Source organism: Microcebus murinus, chromosome 12 (genome assembly GCF_040939455.1).
Source record: "Microcebus murinus isolate Inina chromosome 12, M.murinus_Inina_mat1.0, whole genome shotgun sequence".
Taxonomy (NCBI): Eukaryota; Metazoa; Chordata; class Mammalia; order Primates; family Cheirogaleidae; genus Microcebus; species Microcebus murinus.
This window is the reverse complement of record NC_134115.1, coordinates 27,950,644-27,970,816: the sequence shown is the minus strand read 5'-3', so window position 1 is coordinate 27,970,816 and position 20,173 is coordinate 27,950,644. Positions and strand designations below refer to the sequence as shown.

The 20,173-nt window shown below is 36.3% G+C and overlaps 1 protein-coding gene across 2 annotated transcripts in view; it reads left to right on the top strand.

The window, feature by feature from the left end:
* SMC5 (structural maintenance of chromosomes 5) overlaps positions 1 to 19,900 on the top strand; it is a 98,170-nt gene extending 78,270 nt beyond the window's left edge. The window contains exons 19-25 of one of the 2 annotated variants that reach the window (XM_020289302.2): positions 1,859 to 1,903; positions 2,332 to 2,427; positions 2,890 to 2,994; positions 3,211 to 3,330; positions 14,733 to 14,912; positions 14,996 to 15,091; positions 17,509 to 19,900. In XM_020289302.2, the coding sequence (XP_020144891.1) occupies positions 1,859 to 1,903; positions 2,332 to 2,427; positions 2,890 to 2,994; positions 3,211 to 3,330; positions 14,733 to 14,912; positions 14,996 to 15,091; positions 17,509 to 17,652 (786 nt within the window). In that variant the 3' untranslated portion in view covers positions 17,653 to 19,900. The remainder of the gene's footprint in view (positions 1 to 1,858; positions 1,904 to 2,331; positions 2,428 to 2,889; positions 2,995 to 3,210; positions 3,331 to 14,732; positions 14,913 to 14,995; positions 15,092 to 17,508) is intronic. The other variant, XM_020289303.2, reaches the window with a different exon arrangement.
* The last annotated feature ends 273 nt before the right edge of the window (positions 19,901 to 20,173 follow it).

Below are 20,173 nucleotides of genomic sequence, written 5' to 3'. Positions count from 1 at the left end.
AAAACAATAAAAGTGGGTATTTAGAAAAAGAAAGGCAAAATGGAAATGTTTTCCTGGAAATTGGGTCTTGAATTAGGGTTTAATGGGAGACAAATCTTTAGGGCTTACATCTGCTGGTAAGGAAAGGACAAAAGAGCCTTTTCCTTATTTCCATTATGTTTTATATGCTAACACACCAGTTAGTTAAATTATGAGATGCTGCTCTTTAGTCTACATTCTGCCATTAATAATGTATCCCTGTGACCCTAGGCTCTAGCTGATAAGTCGGGATGATCCCTTGTCTACGTAGATGCCTATTCAGAGTAATGCCAAAATAAAATTAGGAAATGAATTTTAAAATACATATTTGTATGCCTGTTTTGATTCTTAATTTCAAATGTTATTTCAATAGACAGTAAAATATCTAGTAAAGATAAAAACAGAAAGCAACACGGTTCTATCTTTGATAAATCATACTGTTTTTGAAAGAAACAAAATTAGAAGATAATTAATATATTCATTAAAAATGTATTGATTACCTGCTACATATCAGGCATTGAACGAAACAGACATACTTCATTCTCTACTAAAACTTATATTCTAGTCTGGAGGATGGGGCAGACAAAAACACAAAAAGAGAATAGATAATGTCAAATAGTGAGAGATGCTAAGAAGAAAAATAAAACAAGGTGAAGGAATAAAGTGACATGGATGGGAATTGTCAGGAAAGCCTTTTTTGAGAAGATACTACTTTAGATAAGTCCTGAATGAAGAGAAATCAGTCAAGTGAAGAAGTGAGAAAAAAGTATTCCAGACAGAGAAAACAGCTCAGATGAGCCCCTGAGACAGCAGTATATTTGGCATGTTTATAAATAAACATGAATAAAAAGATAAAAAGTCTCAGTAGGGCTAAAAATTGTAATCTAAACAGAGAGGAAGGCAGAAGCCAAGATTATTTGGGGCATTATAGACCATACAAGGAGTTTGGTTTATACTGTTTTTGAGATGGAATCCACTAGAGAATTTAACAGAAAAGTGATATTGCTAACTTCAGCTTATAAAAGGGCACCCTAATTTCTATATGGAGAATAAAGTAGGGATACAAGGTTGGAAGTAAGGAGACCATTTAGGTTTGAACTAGGCAAGAGGTTATAGTGGCATGGATTAGATCTGAAGAGAGAAGGAAAGAGAAGTTGACACATTTGAGATATCTTGAATGATAGAGCCAGCAGAACTTGCTGATGGATTTGACATAAAGGGTAAAAGAGAGAATCCCTGAATTTTTCACCTGAACAAATGGTGATGTCATTTACTGAGATAGAGAAGATTAAAGGAGAAACTGATTTGCTTAAAGTGTTGGAGAAGGTGAATGAAATGAAAATTCTATTTCACCATCTTAAAGTTAAGAAGCCTATTAGAGTGAAGTGAAGATAATCAAGTAGGTGTTGGGCACATGTGCTCAAAGCTCAGTGGACAAGGCAGAAGATCAGCAAATGTACATACTGAATATCTAAAGGTCTGTAGAAGTTGAACTGCTTTCTAAAAGGTTAAAAAAATAAGATTGAGATATTAGATTAGTGTCATGTGTCAAGATCTTTTTTCAGGGTTTCAAGATTAGTTTTGTACCTTGTAGTACATATATGGACTTAGCAGGTTATGCTAGGTACAACAATGTACTGCTTGCCTCCCCTCATAGGAAAGCATCTGTTCTAATTTGTCTCCATGGAATGGACTGAGAAGATAGTACTGTGGTGAAATTCTGCCAAAGTAATTGGATTCTTAGGATGCTTTTGTAGTTCTTCATAAGTACAGTATAAAGTTCTAACTTCTTGCTCTCTTTCAATGCCCCACATATTCTGGACCCATTCTACCAATTCAGCAAGTACCCACCATTCCAAATGGACACAACTCCTCACCCCCCATGGTATGCAGTGCTCATTCTTTTTTCCCAAGCTCCTATCTTCCCTCTGCCTTGATTTTTTTTCTAGCTATTTGCTTTAAGACCCAGAGATGAACTCTAGGCCTTTGAATTCTCTTAACTCTCCTGTAGCATGAACTGATAACTTCTTTCTCTAAATTCTATAGTCTATGTGATATATACTGCTTATTTTAATACTCAACATCAATACATTGCTGTAAGGTATTATCCAGTGTATACATTTTGTTTTCTTTTAGAATAAAATATAAGCTTTTTGAAGGCAAAGGACCCTGTTAATAATTCCTTTGTATCCTTGTGTGCTAGCATGCTGTTGAACAGAGAGTAGATACTTATTCAGCAGATTATTTTCCTTTTAACTATTTGAATGAATGGTTTTCATTGTATCTATAGTGATGGACAATTTTTTTCCTTAGGCTTTCCAAGATCTTCCAAACACATTGGATGAAATTGATGCTTTATTAACTGAAGAAAGATCAAGAGCTTCCTGCTTCACAGGACTGAATCCTACAGTATGCCTCTTTCTCTCTTCCCATTCTGCAACCACCACTGCTACTACCCTCCCCATACACACACGTGTGTGCATGCATGCGTGCACACACACACAGAGTTCCCTCCAGTACTTGCCTCCCACTCTGTACTAGAGCTCTTGGTAATAATAAGCTAGACAGCAGGAACAATGTGCTTTAAATGCCAGATTCTGAATCTATTAGAATTTTAAATAGATTCTTCCTAAGGAACACAGTGTTCTGTGCCTTTTCTTTATAAAAAGAATAGTTGAGCTAACCTGAAATACTGCATGTCTATTTTTCAACGATAAAAAATGCCATTTTCAGTATGTAGTTAGAACATAAATTAGTTGCATACAAACAATGCAACACAATTGACATTTTCAGCTAATGTTTTAATATATGTCAATTTTATATTTTATCCTTTTGTAGATTTATCTTAAAGAGATATTTTTTCCCTGCCAGGTTGTTGAGGAATACACAAAAAGAGAAGAAGAAATAGAGCAGTTAACTGAAGAACTAAAAGGAAAGAAAGTTGAACTAGATAAATATAGGGAAAACATTTCACAGGTAATTTTTTAATTTTTATGTTTTCTTTTTATCATGTGTTTATTATTAATGAAACCAGAACATAGAATAATGCAAAATAAGATGACATACTACTGAGAGAAGTGTGTTTCCATGATCAGGTTGATACTGATATAAAATTTGTTTTATGTAAAGTTTTGTGCCAGAACATAATCATACTGCTTTTAAATTGTGTTTTTGTATTGTCTTTATTTATAGGTAAAAGAAAGGTGGCTTAATCCTTTAAAAGAGCTAGTAGAAAAAATTAATGAAAAATTCAGCAATTTTTTTAGTTCCATGCAGTGTGCTGGTGAAGTTGATCTCCATACAGAAAATGAGGTAAAATTGCATTTGAAATATATTTCTATGAAAGTAATTTTAATTGTGTGCTAAAAATACATGTAAATTACTTATTAACTTCAGAGTTATACCTGTGAGAATTTTGTTTACTAAAAAATTTTCCAAAGAAAGGAGAAGACAACCTATGGGATTCCATAAGGGTCAATTCCCCCCCACCCCACCCCTATTGTCAAGTTTCAAAAATTTATTTTTGAAATTTTTTTTTTACTTTGATTTACCAATGCTTTTTTTTTTTTCTTTCAAAATATTAATTAAGGGGGTACAGTGTTTTGTTATAGATAACTTGTATAATTCTTAAGTCAGGGCCTTTGGTGTGCTCATCAGAATAGTGTTCATTATACCCAACAGGTAAGTTTTTATCCCACACCCCGCTGCACACACTGCCCCCTTCTTGGTTTGTCATGTCCTTTTTATCGGTTTGTTCTGGGTGTACTCATCTATTAGCTTCTACTTATTAGTGAGAACATATAGTATTTTGTTTTTATTCCTGAGATACTTCATTTAGGATAGTGGTCTCCAGTTCCATCCAGATTACTGCAGACGACAGTATTTCATTACTTTTTATGGCTAAGTAGTAAGTACCTAAGTACTCCATGGTGGGGGAAGGGGGGCTTGTGTGTGTATATATATATCACATTTTCTTTATCCACTCGTGAATCGATGGACACTTAGATTGATTCCACATCTTTGCGATTGTGAATTGTGCTGAAATAAACATTCAAGTGCAGGTGTCTTTTTTGATAAAACGACTTCATTTCCTTTGGGTAGATACTTAGCAGGGGCATTGCTGGATGGAGTGGTAGGTCTGCATTTATTTCATTGAAGAATCTCCATACTATTTTCCATAGAACTGTGTATAACCATTCCTGTCTCTCTGCATCCACACAAGCATCTGTTGGTTTTGAACTTTGTAATAATGACCATTCTGATTGGGGTAGGTAGTACCTCAGTATAGTTGTAATTTGCATTTCCCTGATGATTAGTGATATTGAGCATTTTTTCATATGTTTCCAGGCCATTTGTCTGTCTTTCAAAAAACTTATGGTTCGTGTCTTTTGCCTGATTTTTGATGGGCTGTTTGTTTTTTCCTTGCTAATTCATTCGAGTTCTTTATGGAGTCTGGATATTAATCCCTTGTTGGATGTATAGTTTGTGAATATTTTCTCCCATTCTGTAGGTTATCTGTTCACTCTGTTGATTATTTCATTTGCTGTGCAGAGGCTTTTTAATGTAATTAAATCCCATTTATTTAATATTGTTGATGCTGTATTTGCCTTTGGGATCTTAGTCATAAATTCTTTGCCTATGCAAAGAATTTTTGGTTTCGTGCCTTACATTTAAGTTTTTAATCTATCTTGAATTAATTTTTGTATATGGTGAGAGATGGTCCTGTTTTCATTATTCTGCATATGGCTATCCAATTTTCTCAGCACCATTTATTTAATAGGGGGATTCCTTTCTTCAATGTGTATTGTTGTCTGTTTTGTCAAAGGTCTGTTAGTTGTAGGTAGATGATAGTTTTATTTCTGGGTTCTCTATTCTCTTTCATTGGTCTATGTCTCTACTTTTATACGAATACCATGCTGTTTTGGTTACTAAAGCCTTGTAGTATAATTCAAAGTCAGGTAATGTGATGCTTCCAGATTTGTTCTTTTTGCTTAAGATTGCTTTGGCTGTTGAAGCTTTTTTTTTTATTCCAAGTGAAGTTTAGGATTATTTTTTCTAGATCCATGAAATATGAAGTTGGTATTTTGATGGGGATTGCTTTAAATCTGTAAATCAATTTGGGCAGTATGAACATTTTAACAGCATTGGTTCTATCATTTCATGATGGGGATTTTTATTGATTTCCTTGTGTCATCTGCAGTTTCTTTCATTAGTGTTCTTTGATTCTCCTTATAGAGATTTTCACCTCCTTGGTTAAGTATATTCCTAGGTATGTATTTTCTTTGTAGCTATTGTAAATGGTATTGAGTCCTTGATTTGACTCTCTGCTTGGCTGTTATTAGTATATTGCAATGCTACTGATTTATGTACATTGATTTTTTAACCTAAGACTTCTGCTGAATTTATCAATTCCAAGAGTCTTTTGGGTTTTCTAGATAAAAGATCATATCAGCAAATAGGGATAGTTTGACCCCCTTTTTCCCTGCTGATATGGATGCCCTTTCTTTCTTTCTCTTGCCTGATTGCTCTGGCTAGGACTTCCAGTCCTATGTTTAATACAAGTGGTGCTAGTGGGCACCTTTGTCTTGTTCTGGTTCTTAAGGGAAATGCCTTCAACTTTTCCCCATTCAGTGTGATGTTAGCTGTGGGTTAGTTATTTACAGCTTTTATAATTTTGAGTTATGATCCTTCTACACCTAGTTTGTTGAGGGTTTTTATCATGAAGGATGCTGGATTTTATTGAGTGCTTTTTCTGCATCTATTGAGATGATTATATGGTCTTTGTTTTACTTCTATTTATGTGATGAATCATATTTATTGATTTACATATGTTAAACCATCTTTGCATCCCTGGGATGAAACCCACTTGATCATGGTGAATTATCTTTTTGATGTGCTGTTAAATTCAGTTTGTTAGTATTTTGTTGAGGATTTTTGCATGTGTGTTCATAATAGATATTGGTCTGCAGATTTATTTTTTTTGTTATGTCCTTTCCTGGCTTTGGTATCAGGATAATTCTGGCATTATAGAATGAGTTAGAAAGGATTCCTTCCTTCTCCATGTTATAGAGTAGTTTCTGTGGGATAGATACAGTTCTTCTTTGTATGTCTGGTAGAATTGGGCTATAAATTTGTCTGGTCCAGAGCTTTTGTTTTGTGGGAGATTTTTTATTACTGCTTCAGTCTCATTGTTCATTATTGGTCTGTTCAGGATTTGTATTTCTTTCTGATTCATGTTTGAGAGATTGTGTGTTTCCAAGAATTCATCCATTTCCTCTAGGTTTTCTAGTTTATTTAAGTAGAGGTTTTCGTAGTATTCACAAATGATACTTTGTATTTCCATGCTGTCAGTTGTTCCTTTTTCATTTTTGATTAGGGTTATTTGAGTCCTTTCTCTTATATTTCTGGTTAATCTTGCTAGCAGTCTATTACTTTTGTTTTATCTTTTCAAAGAACCAACTTTTTGTGTTAGGGATCCTTTGTGGGACTTTTTTTTTGAGTTTTTTGGTTTTTTGTTTGTGTCCATTTTGTTTAATTCTACTCTAAGCTTTGTTATTTCTTTTCCTCTGCTGGCTTTGAGTTTGGTTTGTTCTTTTTCTTTTGCCTTGAGATGTGACATAAGGTTGTTAATTTGTGATCTTTCTGTCTTTGGGCACTTAAAACTATGAACTTTCCCCTTAGGTCTGTTTTTGCTGTATTCTATAGACTTTGAAAGCTTGTGTTCCCCTTGTCATTGAGGTCAATAAATCTTTTGATTTCCATTTTAATTTCATCATTGACCCAAGGATCATGAATCATTCAGCAGCAGGTTGTTTAATTTCCTTGACTTAGTGTAGATTTGAGTGTCTTTGGAAATTGATTTTTAGTTTTATTCTACTGTGGTCTGAGAAGATACATGGTCTGATTTCAATTTCTTTTTTTAATTTGCTAAGACTTATTTTGTGGCCTAAGAAGTGATTAGTTCTGGAAAATGTCCCATGTGCTGATGAGAAAAATGTATATTCAGTAGTTTGGGGGTAGAATGTTCTGTAAATGTCTATTATGTCCATTTGTTCTAGAGTCCTGTTTAAATCCAATATTTCTTTATTCATTTTCTGCCTCAGAGATCTGTCCAGTTCTGTCAGTGGAGTGTTAAAGTCCCTAATAGTTAAGATGCTACTCTTTATTTCTTTGCTTAGATCTGGAAGAATTTGCTTTATGAAACAGGGAGGTGTCCTGTGTTAGGTACATATATTTTTAGGATTATTGTTTTCTTTTTGAATTGTTCCTTTACCTTTATATAAAGAACGTCTTTGTCTCTTTTTTTTAAACCATTGTTGATTTAAAGTCTATTTATTTGATATGAGAATGGTTATACTTGCTTGCTTTTGGTTTCTATTTGCATGAAATATTTTTTTTCATACCATTACTTTGAGTCTGTGTGAGTCCTTGTAGTTGTGTTTTTCATTCATTCATGTAGTCTGTGTCTTTTAAGTGGGGCATTCAGACTGTTCACAGTGAGTGTATTGATATGTGGGATGCCTGTTCAACATGTTGGATCATACCTTATTGCTTTATTTTCCCTCTTATGCTATTGTTTTATAAGAGCTATGGGCTATAACTTTTGGGTGCTTTTACACTGGTTGGTATCTATTGTGCTATTGCATGTATAATGTACTTTTGAGCATTTCCTGTAGGGTAGGTCTGGTATTGACACATTCCTTTAGTATTTGCTTATCTGGTAAAGACTTTATTACTCCTTCATTTATGAATCTTAGTTTAGCAGGATACAAAATTCTTGGCTGCCAGTTATACTGTTTTAGGAGACTAAAGATAGGACCCCATTTCTTTTTGGCTTGTAAGGTTTCTCTTGAGAAATCTGCTGTTAGTCTGATAGGTTTTTCTTTGTAAAGTTACTTGATGTTTTCACCTCATGGTTCATAGGAGTCCCTCCTTTGTGTTGACTTTACCTGGTCTGATGACTTGACTGTATGCCTTGGTGATGCCATTTTTGCAGTGAATCTCCCAGCTGTTCATTGAGTTTTTTGTGTCCAGATGTCTAAATCTCTAGCAAGACCCGGGGAAGTTTTCCTCAATTATTCCCTCCAGTAGGTTTTTCAAAGCCTTTGGGGTTTTCTTTTTCATCCTCAGGGATGCCTGTGATTCTCATATTTGGCCATTTTACATAATCCCATATTTTTCATAGGCTTTTGTTCATTCTTCTTGATTCTTTGTTCTTTAATTTTGACTGAGTTAATTCTAAAGAGTTGTCTTTAAGGTCTGAAATTCTTTCTTCTGCATGGCCTAGTCTATTCTTAAAACTTTCTGCTGTGTTTTCTATTTCTTGAATTTTTCACTTCCAGAAGTTTTGTTTTTTAATATATGTATCTCTTTAGTAAATTTTTCATTCATTTCTGAATTGTCTTCCTTTGTCTTCCTTGTTTCTTTGAGTTAGTATTCTATTTTCTCTTGGATCTCATTTGGCTTCCTTACAATGCATATTTAGAATTCTTTATCTGTCATTTCAGTATTTTCATTTTGGTTGGGATCCATTATTAGAGAGCTAGTATGCTCCTTTGAGGGTGTTCTTTCACTCTGTTTTTTCATACTTCCAGAGTTCTTGCACTGATTCCTTCTCATCTGAACCAACTATCACTTCCTGTTTTTCAATTTTCTTTTGTTTTTTTTCCTCCTTACTCTTAAGGGTGAGTCTGTAGCATATGTTGGGTAAGGACCTTTGGCTTTGCTTTTGGGTGTTTTGATGAGGTGTCTAGGTTCTGGATGGGTACCTTGGTTTATAGGTATCCTTAGTGTGGTGGTTTTCTTAGTTGCTATAATAGTTATCTATAGCTGTATCAAAGCTATAGCAGTGGTGAGCTATGTGTGTGGGCCGATTCCCTGTGTCTTATTGACAGGGGAACATGGAGGTTTTTGAAACCTATTCTCTTTCCCCAGCCCTGTGGTGTCCTTAACAGTGTGAATCATATTGGGCCACCCAGTTTAATCTCTGAGACAGTAGGTGGTGCTTGTGATAAGAGTCAGACATGCCCTGTATGATGGAATCAGTAAATGCTATAATGGGCTGGACAAGTTGTCCTCCCTGCCAGAAAGAGACAGCCTCAGTGGTGTTTTTTGGGCCATGTGACCAGCTCTAGTTGATCAGGAGAAGGACTCAAATGCCCCAAGTGGTGTGCGGGGCCCTGAAGTTCCTAGGGGACTTCTTATTTTCCACGACAGCAGAGGTGGGTGGAGGAGCAAGGCTGAGTGGGGCTGGTTCAGGTGAGTCTGCGTTCAGGCTCCACAAAGGCAGGCACAAGATATGTCTCTGCCAGGCCGAGGGTCGGCTCCCAAGCTGCTGAACAAAGCCACCAGGGAGGGGCTAAAGCAGCTCCACCAAACCAGAAAGTCTTCTTTTTGGGGTAGAGCCATCTGGGATTCACAGTCTGGCTGTTGGAAGAGAGGTTTCACTCTTCTCCCTCTTCCCTGGCCCAGCAAATATCCTTCCAACATCTGGCCACAGGCAGCTGCCCAAACTAGCTGAGCTCACCAGCAGTGGTGCCACAGACTGGGAGCTTCCCTGCCCACAATCTTGCCTCAGACTGAAAACGTGGCTTTCCTGTTCAGGGAGGGCTGCTCCAGCTCCGTGAGTGCACTGCAGCTCAGACCCACACTGCACTCTCCTTTTAGTTCTGCCAACATGGGCTCCCTAGCCTGCCAAGATTAGTTCACAAATCTCCCTTCCATGTCCCTGAGCAACAAATTGAGTCCTAGGGGTATGGGATCCAGCCTGCAGGCCTGTTCCCTTGTCCTCCAGGGTCAATCCCTGACCAAGCTAGGGAGAAGCATGGTGGTCCTGAGTTCTGTTAAGCGTTAAGAAGATTTAATGTCCCCCCCACTTCAGGGCATGCCCTGCTGTGCTGGAGCAGCCAGGCAAGCAACACTGGAGAGGGCCAGCTGACAGGGAGCCCACAGTTCATTCACCCCTTGGTCCGCTGCTGCTCTTTACGAGTTAAGGCATGAGCCCCACTCTCTGTGGAAGCCTCTGAGTGGTGGGCATGCCACCAGAGGGGAAGCAGCTGCTCCTGAGAGCCCTAGCTCAATCCTCCCTTGGGGCACCCATGCCAACTCACGTGGGAACTGCCACTCAGCAGCAGTGGGCAAGGGAGGGAAGAGGAGGAGAAAAGTCTGAATAGAGGAGGGCTAGCACTCTGGTCCCCTTTGTCTCTTTCCCCAGAAGGCAGCCCACTTGGAGTGTCCAAGCTCTGGGATCACAGTTTTCCCAAGACCCACCCGCTCCTTATGGCCACCGCAGTCTGGGCAAGAGTTGGGAAATGTTTGTGTGGGGTCCAGTGACACAAAAGCTGAAGGGCTAAAGCTCCCTGGGGGAGGACAAAGGTACATAATGGGTGGAGAAGCAGTATGGCACCTGTCACCTCGGCTTGGGTCTGTGGTGAGGGGAAACTATCCCAAGGGGGCTGGCAGCCCGGTCCTTTGTTCTCAGGAAGCTCCCAGTTCACTGGAGGCAGCAGCTTTCAGGCTCACAAGGGTAGAAAAGCTCTCCAGCTGCTTGAGAGCCTGCAGTCTGCCAGAGATGTGAGGGGAAGAAAAACAAAACCTCCACCTACCCTTTCCAAGGGACTCCAAGTTTCTCAGGGGTTGATCTGTGCTGAAATCTTGCTCCTTGTTCTGTTCCATAACTTCTTCCCTGTGGAACCTTTGATAGGTTCTGGCACGTTTCCTCAGAATTACAACTGAACTATGTTTTTTTCCATCTGAAAATTTTCCTTCTTTCTGAGATAATCTGGCAACTGATGTCTCTAGTCAGCCATCCTGCCCCATCCCTCCAAAAATTTATTTCAGGGTCACTTTTTTTTTTTTTTTGGTGATGTTTCAGATAAGTAACTAATACCTTACTAACTCTTTCTATCCAAGCTGAGTGATGGTTATTCAGCTGTGTTGAATAAATGCACTGATTTGTAAATCTACCACAACCAAAGTTAGAAGAGTCATAAACAAATAGCAAATGTAATTGAAATGTACTATATATATCAATGATTTCTTTTTGATTAAGAATTTAAGAGTTCGTGAGAGTGAAAATATAGGGAAATTGCCACTAATTTCTCTCTCTCTTTTTTGTTTTGAGACAGGATCTCACTCTTTTGCCCAGGCTAGAGTACAATGGCATCATCATAGCTCACTGTAACCTCAAACTCCTGGGCTCAAGGGATCCTCTTGCCTCAGCCTTCTAAGTAGCTGGGACTACAGGCATGTGCCACCATGCCCGGTTAATTTTAGTCTTTATTTTTTTGTAGAGGTGGGGTCTCACAGTATTGCCCAGGTTGATCTCAACATCCTGGCCTCAAGCAATCCTCCTCCCTTGTCCTCCCAAAGTGCTGAGGTTATAGATGTGAGCTACCATACCTGGTCTAATTTCTTAGGCTGTAAATTTGCACATTGCAATTTGGGGTAAAATTAATTTTCCATTAAGAAACATGTAAAGAGATAAAGTGGGATTTGCTTAAAAATAATTGAGAAAGGGGAGCAGATAGGATTGATTATAGGTGAAGCAAGATTGGCCATTTATTGATCATAGTTGAGACTAGTTGATAGTACATTGAACTAATTTTAGTGTTCTCTGTAATTTTGTATATGTTAAAAATTTTGGAAAATAAAATTTTTTAATAAGCAACCCAATAATTTTGCATTTTAGCATGCACGCAGTTTTGAATATATGTTACATAAATATAAAGCATGATTGCACCATTTTCTCTCCTCTTGGGAGTTTTGCCCCATGACTCCTTCATTTGCTTGGTGTGAAGCATAAGTGTGGAACATCATTTCACTTTTAAGTTCTAGGTCTAAAGCCCTATCACAGTAATTGTCATCTACATGGTCTTTGTGCTTGTTAGAATTAAGGGACTTAGAAGTAATTTAAAATGTTCAAAAAAAAAAAAAAAGAATTAAGGGACGTAGTATAGTAACAATAATAATTTCTATTATGTTTCCTTTATCCCAGACACTGTGCCGTGCCCTCTTAAGTTTATCTTGTTTAATTCTTTTTTTTTTTTTTTTTTTTTTTTTTGAGACAGAGTCTCGCTTTGTTGCCTAGGCTAGAGTGAGTGCCGTGGCGTTAGCCTAGCTCACAGCAACCTCAAACTCCTGGGCTCAAGCAATCCTTCTGCCTCAGCCTCCCAAGTAGCTGGGACTACAGGCATGCGCCACCATGCCTGGCTCATTTTTCTATATATATTAGTTAGCCAATTAATTTCTTTCTATTTATAGTAGAGACGGGGTCTTGCTCTTGCTCAGGCTGGTTTCGAACTCCTGACCTCGAGCAATCCGCCCGCCTCGGCCTCCCAGAGAGCTAGGATTACAGGCGTGAGCCACCGCGCCCGGCCTATCTTGTTTAATTCTTAACAACCGTTATATGAAGCAGGCAGTTTTATTGCCCCCATTTTATAAGTAAATAAACTAAAACTTAAGGTAAGTTTTCTGAAAATTACATAGCTGCCAGTTGGCAAAGCAAAGAATCAAACTCCAAACCTGATCCTGGAACCTAAGCTCTCAAATAAATTTGATTACTGGAAGCTTCATCAGACTCAAAGTAGCTATGATGTCTTTATCAAACACCTTAACCAGATAAGACATAAATACAGTCAAGTAAGCATTGCCATGGCAAAGCCTATGGAACTTGACTTCTCATAGAAATCCCATTCTTTAATCTAGATCCTGTTGCATGGTACTGTAATTTTATCATATGCTATCTCTTCTGGGTAGCTCTTCTGTGTTTTGAATGATAACTGTACTACCGTAGAGAAGATTCTCCTTAACCTGTGCGTATAATTCTGTCTAGCCTTGGGCTCCTGGGAAATGGGCATTTTATCTCTTCTCAGCCTCCCTTTTGGAATGCTTGTATTCTCTCCTCCCCAGTCATGGTTCTGAAACTGCCTTCTTTAGCCAGAACCTTCTAGAAGCTAGAATGGGGCAGAAAGAACAAAGAATGGGGTGTCAGAGCCAAAAATAAAACTCTAGTAATCAAAGCTAGTATAGTTAAGAAATGACATAGTTAATAAAATTATTGTGGCCAGGTGTGGTGGCACATGCCTGTAATCCCAGTTACTCAGGAGACTGAGATGGAAGGATCACTTGAGCCCTGGAGTTCTAGACCAGCCTGGGCAACTTAGTGAGACCTTCTCCAAAAACAATTTTTGTTTTTTTTAATTTAGCCAGACATGATGGCATGTGCCTGTAGTCCTAGCTACTTGGGAGGCTAAGGTGGGAGGACCACTTGAGCCAGGAAGTTCTGGGCTGCAGTGTACATTGCTGATTGGGCATTCACACTAACTTACGGCATCAATATGGTGACCTGCTGGGAGCCGGGGATCACCAGGTTGTCTAAGGAAGGGTCAACGGCCGAGGTCAGAAATGGAGCAGGTCCAGACTCCCATGCTGATCAGTAGTGGGATTGTGCCTGTTAATAGACACTGCACTCCAGCCTGGGCAACATAGCAAGACCCCATCTTTATAAATTTTTTAAAAAAGAAGAAATGTATATTGTGAGTACATGTCAAAATGATATTTTGGATATACTGGATTAAATTAAAATCTATTACTAACACATTAACTGCCATGTGAGTTGTATTTAATGCTAGTTTTGAGCCCAGGGCCTCATGAAGCATATGTAACTCACATGCTGTGTGAGCTGTTTTTCAAGTGGCATATAAGTCATGCACAGAAAACAATAAAAAATAACAAATTTTTCTTTAAATTAGGATTGTTTTATTTTCAAAGTTTTTATTCTATTTTTGTAATAAAACACCATGGCCTCAAGGAAAATTTTTTTTCTAGTGTGGCAGTCAGTGTATTAAAATTAATTTCAGCTATTTCTTTTCACTTCTTTTTAATGTCACTACTAGAAAATTTAAAATTACCTGTGTGGCTTGTATTATATCTTTCTCTTGGCCACCACCTTAAAGCTCTATGCATTAAATAACCTTTAATTAGTAAGTTATATATCTCATTTTTAAGGTAAATCTGAACCTGACTGACCTAGAAATGACATTGGAAAGAGTAGTAAATAAACCTTAGAGCAGCCTCAGTTTTGGCAAAATTTACAAAACACTGAATGCACTCATTACAACAAATATTTATTGAATACCTATAATGTGCCAGGCTTTTTGCTGAGTAGTGTGTGTGACTTAGTAATTTTTCAAAGTATGCATATAGTTTCTGCCTATTTTTTTCCTTCTTAACCAACTGAAGAAGTGGGAAGGATTCATGGCTGCAGTGGCATGCACAGCTTCTTCTCTAGAAAATGGCATGATACTCCATTGTGTTCTAATTATTTTAATTATTTTCACTTATAGTTTGAAAACCTAGCACTTGGAACTAAAATAGTGTCTTTTCATGACAGGACTCCTCACCTACTTGTAAAGAATAATACAGAGTAGGAAAAAGTTAATGTAATATGAGTATTTCCCTTGTCTGAATAGATCCTTGGAGTTGAAGATCCTTAAACCTTTTAGATAACTGTTTGCCTAATATTCATTATTTTGCTTTTTTTTTAATTCGTCATCTCATGGTTGGTTGTCAGTGTACATGCTTTACTTTTAAGCTAGTATCACTAAATTTCAAGTTTTTTATTCGTATTTAGTTAATCAAGTCTGTTTCCAAATGTAGAATGAAATTATCAGAAGAAAATGTCATCTTTCATCAACTTTTTAAATATTTTACAGGAAGATTATGATAAATACGGAATTCGAATTAGAGTCAAATTTCGCAGTAGTACTCAGCTGCATGAATTAACTCCTCATCATCAAAGTGGAGGTGAAAGAAGTGTTTCTACCATGTTATACTTGATGGCACTTCAGGAGCTTAATAGATGTCCATTCAGAGTTGTTGATGAAATTAATCAGGTATAGTGATTACTCTTTTACTTGCGTCTTATTATATTCTGTAATAGATATAAACAATAGTCATTATTATTGTCACTGTTTAGGGAATGGACCCAATCAATGAACGGAGAGTGTTTGAAATGGTTGTAAATACTGCCTGTAAAGAAAACACATCTCAGTACTTCTTCATTACACCAAAGGTAGGTAATACTCAGAAGTCCCCTGTGGCTTAATCATATAGTAGATTTTGGTCTAGTATGTAAGTATGAACAGGAATACTCGCTAAAAGGAACCTAAAAAGATAATAGTAATATTTACATTAGTAAAAGGGACAAGTTCCAGTGACATACTTAATCAGAAACCTCATGACCAAAGGAAACAACGTAGAAGGCATATCATGTTCTAGAACCAAAACTTCCTTCCTGCTTTTGGCACTCATTCCTCTTCTAAAAAAGTTACTCTTTTAGCACTAAAAGATGACTGGGGAATGCAAACCCTAGAACTCTGGCCCTCTCCTTTTTCCAAGAAAGGCCTCTCTTGTTATATACTACCCTTCTCTTTTTACCACTACCACTGCCCTGGCTGAAAGGAAATTATAAGCTTACCAGCATCTTCTACTCATAGATTAGCTTTGATAAAAACAGAATTAAATTTATAGAGAATTTGCCATAATCTAGAACTATTGCAATGGGAAATTTTCTTTTCTTAAATCTAGTGCTATGTGTAAATTATATTAGATCATTAAATATGAAATGTCTGATTTTGAATTAAAAGTTTAGTTTATCATATCTCAAACAAAAAGCAGTACCATTAAAGTATGTGCCTAAAATATTGACACAGTTTTGCCATCTTAACAGTAGCTTGTTTATACCAGCAGCGAAGAAGCCTGGAGAACAAGTGGCATTGAAATCGCAAAAGGTGTTTTCCACAACTTGTTGAGGATTAAATATTTTTCCTGGCAAGAAGTGGTCCAAAGCCTGAAAAAAGTGGTAGTCAGTTGGTGCCATGTCTGGTGAATATGGTAGATGACAGAGAGTTTCCAAGTCCGGCCTCTGTAGTTTGAACAGAGTTGTTTATGAGACATGTGGTTGAATATTGTCTTGCAAGAGGCTTGGCCTGTCTCTATTGACCAATCTAGATTGCTTAGTCACAAGCATCCTCATCATTTCATCCAGTTGGTTGTAGTAGACATCTACTGTAATCAGTTGACCAGGTTTTATAAGTTGTAGTGGATACCACCAGTGCTGGACCACCAGACACCATTAGTTTTTTTTTGATGAATATTGAGATTTGGACTGTGTTTCAGCACTTCATCTTTATCCAGCCATTGTGCCCAATGCTTGTGATTGTCAAAAAGTATCCATTTTTCATCACACGGTATAATACAGTGTAGAAATGGTTCACCTTTTTGTCACGACAGCAAAGATAGACAAGCTTCAAGATGATTTCTCTGCTGACACTTGTTTAATTCATGCAGAACCCACCTATCCAGCTTCTTTACCTTGCTGATTTGTTTCAAATGGTCCAATATTGTTGAAATAGTAACATCAAACCTTGCTGCTCATTAACACATAGGTTGAGATGGATTCACTTCTACTACAACTTTCAGCTCATCATTATCCACCTGGTCTCAGGTCACCTACGTGGCTCATTTTCAAGATTAAAGTCACCAGAACAGAACTTTTCAAATCATTGACACGTACTGTGCATTCATTAGCCACATCCTTCTGAAATACTTCATTGATACTTTGAGCTTTCTTTGCTGCAATGGTCCCATGATGGAACTCATATTCAAAAATAACTCGAATTTTTGACTTATCCATGGTTCCATAAAAATTGCTTTAAAAATAAATTTGAAAGATAATCACAAGCCAAACCATGCGCTTAAAAGACAAAAGGATGTACTTCACAATAAAAATAAAACAAGAAAGGTCAAAGTGAAATGTCAGAGATGGTGACTGTCAAACCTAGTACTTAAGGAAATTGAACATTTCATACATAATAACCTAAAAAAATGAACATACTCAAAAAAATATGTTTTAATGTGATCAGATTTTTCCCCTTTTTCAATTATTCATGACAATGTTGGAGAGCCTGTTCTACATTAATATGTTTATTAAATCGTATCATCTGCCTTCTTTTTTTAGAAAATACTAAATAAGAAATAGCCACATGTGTTAATATCCTATTGCTTACCCAAAACTGTGGCCTATAAACCAAACCCTCCTGTTAACATACTTTTCAGGCTACCAGTCTGTCACAGTACCTGACCACAGAAGTTGCCTGAGAAGTGTTTGTGGATAAAATGTGAATGTACCCTAGGAAAATTATGGAGTACATACTCTTCTGCAGGGTCTTCCTAGGAAGTTGTATAATTCCAATTGTCCTGTGAAAATAGAGGGCTCCTAGACATTTTAATTATTTCTTAGGCCAGGATTCAAGTATGCTAATTTAGGTAAGTCTGACAAGGTTATACGGAGGTGTTTCAGACCTTCATACAAGTTTTATTTATATTATAAATAAAATAATATATTTAACTATACACACATAAGGTTGGAAAACTGTGCTTCTCAATTTATAACATTATGTGACAGTTTGTCTGTTTTAATACTTACAGCTCCTACAAAATCTTCCTTATTCTGAAAAGATGACGGTATTGTTTGTGTACAATGGTCCTCATATGCTGGAACCAAACAGATGGAATTTAAAGGCTTTCCAAAGGCGGCGGCGCCGTATTACATTCACTCAACCTTCTCAATAAAAAGTAAAGAGAGGAAACTTTGGAATTTCTCTGTTAAATTCTGTTTATAAGTATGACTCAACTGAATAAAATTAGGAGATTCATTAAAACTGAAAAATCGGTTATTTTTGGAAACCTGCTTTTAAATACAAATAAGTTGGTGAAATGGAGACCATAATGACTTCTTTCTCTGGAACATCATCTCGTAATAAAAGTTCAGTCTTCTTCATTCTTGGTTGAACGTGAGTCCTTAGCACTCTGACCGTGGGTCCTTGGATTCCCATGTTAAAGGTACTTACTATTTGCAAATCAAAGGTACAGTGGGGGAGGTATCAATTACAGGTTTACTTGACATGGTAGCTTTAATTGCAAAGTAACTAATTACTTTTAGAGCCTAAAGATAACTCTAGAGCTTCAGTCCTAGTTTTCTCCCAGTGTTATATTTAATTTTTAAAAATTGATATGGAAATATCCAGCCTAATGTATAGTAATAATTTATGACAAATGTATTCATTTCTTCCTATTAAAAAAGATTACCCTATCTCCACTAGGAAATGGAATTTTATGGGCCTTTAAAAAAAGTTTTATGAAACTTGATGATATAATTATATTGGTATTTCAAAGGCATAAAAAGCACTGGGGTTCAAAAATGGTAGCAGGACTTCTTTGAAATGCCACAAGGTGGCCATTAGATGATGCAAAATGCAACCAAGAGATTGACAGAGAATAAAATCAGGTGACAGGGGTTTTTAAAGAATAACCTTGTAAAGTGTGCGGGAGGGTGTTTTTTGTTTTTGTTTTTTAATTTAAAGTCAATTGTATTTTACATCTTAAATTTCTAGAAGCATTTTTATAATTATTTTTAGTAAGATTTTTCTTAAGATTTCATATACTGGTTTCTACAATTTATATTTGAAATTTTTCAGTGTTATGTAAAGAGTGAGGGGAAAGCATTGATTACTTTAAAAGCATAATGTTTTTAGAACTTAGCTTATAGGTCCTTCCTTATGGTGTTGATCTACCCATTATCTTAGAAAATCTAGTTTAAATTGTTTTCTTTCAGCTTGAAAGAATTAAATGAGAAAACCATTTGTTTATCTCTGGGTTACACTAATTAACAGAGCCAAACAAATTCTATTCTTTTAAAAAATAAATCTTGTAAGAAAATGGACTAGTCCAAGGACATGTCTTTGAACAGTGGATTGGAACTATGCCAGTAGTAACAAAGTTATTTTTTTGACTTGCTTGCCTGAATAAATTGAAGAATTCTATTCAGTATGGGTTTTGTATATTAAGTAGCCATTGAAATTTATATTCTTATTAGGTCAGAAAATAATGAACCGTAAGTTTATGTCCTCTCACATGGACATTTTCTCTTTAAAAAGGTATTTTTTCTTTATAAAAATTTTAAAAGAAAGATCCTTCCCCTCTTAAACTAAGTCTAATGCATGAAGTATGAAAATTATTTTAAAATAACATTTTTACTAGTATGAACAATGTTTTCATGTAAACATTGAAAAACTTGGTAACATTATTAAGCGGGTGTTACCAAATGTTTTTGTTGTTAAATACTTTGTTTCCCACCAAAATATCTTTACTAATATGTGCTTGGTGTGATCCATTTTTGTCTAAGTTAGTACCAGTCATCTAATTTCTGCAAAATGAATATCAATGTGAAAAAGAAGTGTGATGATTAAGCATGTTTGAAAATGGTCAGTTACATTTCAGTTTACATATGCCAACAATTATTCCATACCTTGTTTATAAGCATTTATGTTTTTCTACTGGATAAAGTTAATATTAGGTTTTACATTGAATTTTGAGCTATGAAGGATAAATTATGTACCATTTAACATATGAAGAATAGTAAGTCTAGCACAGTATAGTCTCAGCCACTTAAAACTTCATATATTTTCTGCAAAAGTTGATTTTTAATTACATACAAATTGTAAAATCTTCAAGTAATAGCCTGATTTGATGAATAAATATTTAAAACCTTAAGGCAACAAGTGTTTTTAATGGCTAAGTCCTCACTGATTTGCCTAAGAAAAGTCTCTGTTAAAAGGTTTCCCATATTCAAAGTAAAAGATTTCTTGCTGCTTTCTAATTGTCTTTTGGACATAAGCCTGTTTTCTTTGGAGTACAAATCTTCAGTATGTGAAAAATGTAATTTCTTCCTGCTATTGTGTGTGTGCGTATGTGTGTAATTGGAAAAAAAACTTTGTGGGAAATGCCACTTTGTTGGTAATAAATACATATTTTCATATTCTTTTGGTGTATGTTATTTTAAATGAGAACTATTTTTTTATACTTAGAACCTTCCTAAGAGTCATTTTGGTTTTTAGATTTACTAAAAAAACAAGTCTAATAAGTGCCAAACATTTACAAAATAGTGTTCAGCAGTCTGTTAGTGTTCAAAAGGATAGAAATTTAGTTCCTTGTCTGCCTGCAATGAAATTACAATCTAATAGAAGCAGTGAACACACATGAAATAGGCTTTAACCAGGCAGGCATGGTGGCTCACGCCTATAATCCTAGCACT